The 2750-nt window shown below is 39.2% G+C and overlaps 1 protein-coding gene across 1 annotated transcript; it reads left to right on the forward strand.

Moving 5' to 3' along the window:
* The first annotated feature begins 418 nt into the window (after positions 1 to 418).
* On the forward strand, positions 419 to 2529 carry LOC107487555 (uncharacterized). Its single transcript, XM_016108212.3, has one exon. The coding sequence runs from the start codon at positions 598 to 600 to the stop codon at positions 1645 to 1647; it is 1050 nt and encodes a 349-aa protein (XP_015963698.1). The 5' UTR covers positions 419 to 597; the 3' UTR covers positions 1648 to 2529.
* The last annotated feature ends 221 nt before the right edge of the window (positions 2530 to 2750 follow it).

The following is a 2750-nucleotide window of genomic DNA, read 5'->3' on the forward strand; positions in this document are numbered from 1 at the left end:
ATTTATTTAAATATTTAAATTAAAATGATAGAATAATATTAAAAACTTGTTTAAATTGATATCTATTTTAATAATTTTTTATTTAAAAATAATTTTGAGTTGTGTAATTAAACCAATATTTACTTTACTATAATCTATTTTGATATAAAGATTACCAAACATAAATCACTTTAACACAGACTTACTTTTAATCAAAATCACGCTTACAAAATAATTTTATACAAATTCTCATTTACAAACTAAAATCCAAACACACAATAATTTATTTAATTTAATTTTAATAGTTAAATCAATTCAAAATTCAATTCACTACTTTTTTAACCAAATTGATTTATTTAATTTAATTTTAATAGTTAAAAAATATCATTAAAAAAAAGTTTTAAGTGTCTTCATCTTAATGTCTTTCATACTACATATGGTATAAAAGAAGAATCGACTATCTCTAACTCAATTAAGCGCTACGCCTTATTCGGTGCATCACTGCTTTCAAAACGGAACAGTGATGACTGATGACAACATCATTTACGTAACCATTTCACTTTTCTTCTCATCTCTTCAAACTTCACACTCATAACTGCGTTTCGCTTTTTTTCCACCATGCCCAACCTCACCACCAATTATTCAAAGAAGCCACCAAGGCCCAACCGGATATGCTTCTCCTTCGCCGCGTACGCCGCCGCTCTCATGGACCGCCTCAAATCCTCCAACATCATCGTCTCCGATGGCCTCTCCGATGCTGAATTCTCGCAACTCGAATCAAAATTCAACATCACCTTTCCGCCGGACCTCCGCGCCATCCTCCACCACGGCCTCCCGATCTCGCCGGGCTTCCCAAACTGGCGCTCCTCCTCCGATCAGCAGCTCCAGATCCTCCTCAACCTCCCAACCTCCTCCATCCTCCGTCAGGTCTCAAAAACCGGATTCTGGCACCCTTCCTGGGGGCCCGAGACCAGTGACCCGACCCGGGCCACCAGCTCCGCGTGGCACATCTTGAACCAGGCTCCGCAGCTCATACCTATTTACCGGCATTGCTACATCCCTGCGTCGCCGAATGTAGCCGGAAATCCCGTCTTTTACGTCGATCACGGCGGCGATCTTAGGTTGTTGAGTTTCGACGTGGCGGGATTCTTCGAGAAGGCGGAGTTCATGTCGGAGTGGGAAGGGGAACAGGATGAGCCGGTTTGGGCGGCCAAGAGTGCGAGGAGAATAAGGTTTTGGTCGGAGATGGCGGAAGAGGTGGTGGAGGGGGAATTGGCAAACAAGTGGTGGTGGAGAAGGTTTGAAGGGGAGATTGGAGGGTGCATGGAAGGGGCGGTGTGGAAGCTGAGAGACGGAGGGTGGAGGGAGGAGGAGATTCGCGACATGATGATGGTCATGGACGACGGTGGTGATCATGGAGAGGAAGAAGAGAAGAAGGTGAATGTGAGGGTGAAGGACATGGAGGGGATGACGTGGCAGGCGAGGGTGCTGTCTTTGGTGCTTCTGCGTGCGGGTTGGAGCAGGGAAGATGTGGTGGACTCTCTTGGTTTGGTCGGCGATAAAGGGATGGAAGTCGTGGTTCCAATTCTATCAACAGATACAAGAAAGCATCACTCACAACTCACAAGTCACAATAACAATGCCTTAAACAACATTCTTTCAACTTAATTACTCCTCCTTAATTCTTATTAATTACTACCGTTCAATTAGTCAACCTTAGCAGCTATTTTCTTCATTGTTATCCTCACAATAGGCTAGGCTGATTATCATTTTTTGAGTGAATAGCAATTAATTTGTTGTTAGTTTTTATGGACAGAGATAAAAGGCGAATGAATTCAATTGTTGTTGAACAAGAGTGAACCGAATCATAAGAATTTGTTTTGCATGGAACATGACAAATGTCTATGTGTGGTGGTGTACTAAGCATAAGCAGCATTATGTGATATGGTGGATGTGCTTTCTCTTTAGAACCTCCTGGCTCCTGGACCACATAGAGGGGGTGGCAGATATATGTATGTGTGCCGCCATAACGTTGGGTTCTTATTATTTTCTTGCGGGTTTGGTGGCTATAAGAATTTAGAGAGAAATAATAAAGGATTAAGGAGGATGAAGTGACGGGGTTGGTGAATGGATGAACTGTTTTTGTACATTTGGCCACATAACATGTGTTTCAACCTTGTGATATCAAAGAAAATCTCATTTGTCTTCTTTCTAGAATGAGCTCATGCCAACATTGTGCCACGCCAAGCGGGGATTAGCAGGCGATTAATATCACCGTTTCAAATAGACCAAAAAAAAAGGAAGACGAGAGAAGGGATATTTAAATTCATGCTTGGGGAGACACAAAATACCAAAGGGTAGTTGTTTTCGGATTTTACTGAAATATGGAGTATACTAGCAGAGCGAAATGGTTGGTAGCAAGTTCTATTCTTCAAATTAAAAAATGTAATGAAATTGTAAATAGCAATTTCTAATTAAAAAAAAAAGTAAAATTAGACTAGATTTTTATAGTGATTCTCGTATTATGTTGTAATTTGTATATCAATTTGGTTCATAAGATTTTAATGGTACTATGGTCAATTTTTTTTAAGTAATGACTCCATAAACAAAGTGATAGACTGACATTCTCTTATCATGTTAGACACTGCAACAGTTATATAAAATGGTAAGATTTATATTAGTTGAGTTTTATGGTACTTTCTACTATGGTGTTTAAATTGTTTAATTTATTTTTAAAAGTAAAAAATAAAATATTTAAAATTTATTAAATA

Source organism: Arachis duranensis, chromosome 5 (genome assembly GCF_000817695.3).
Source record: "Arachis duranensis cultivar V14167 chromosome 5, aradu.V14167.gnm2.J7QH, whole genome shotgun sequence".
In the NCBI taxonomy this organism is placed as follows: Eukaryota; Viridiplantae; Streptophyta; class Magnoliopsida; order Fabales; family Fabaceae; genus Arachis; species Arachis duranensis.

Bases quoted from the DNA above. Each gene is read 5' to 3' on its own strand.
- LOC107487555 (XM_016108212.3), top strand. From the start codon at position 598: ATGCCCAACCTCACCACCAATTATTCAAAGAAGCCACCAAGGCCCAAC.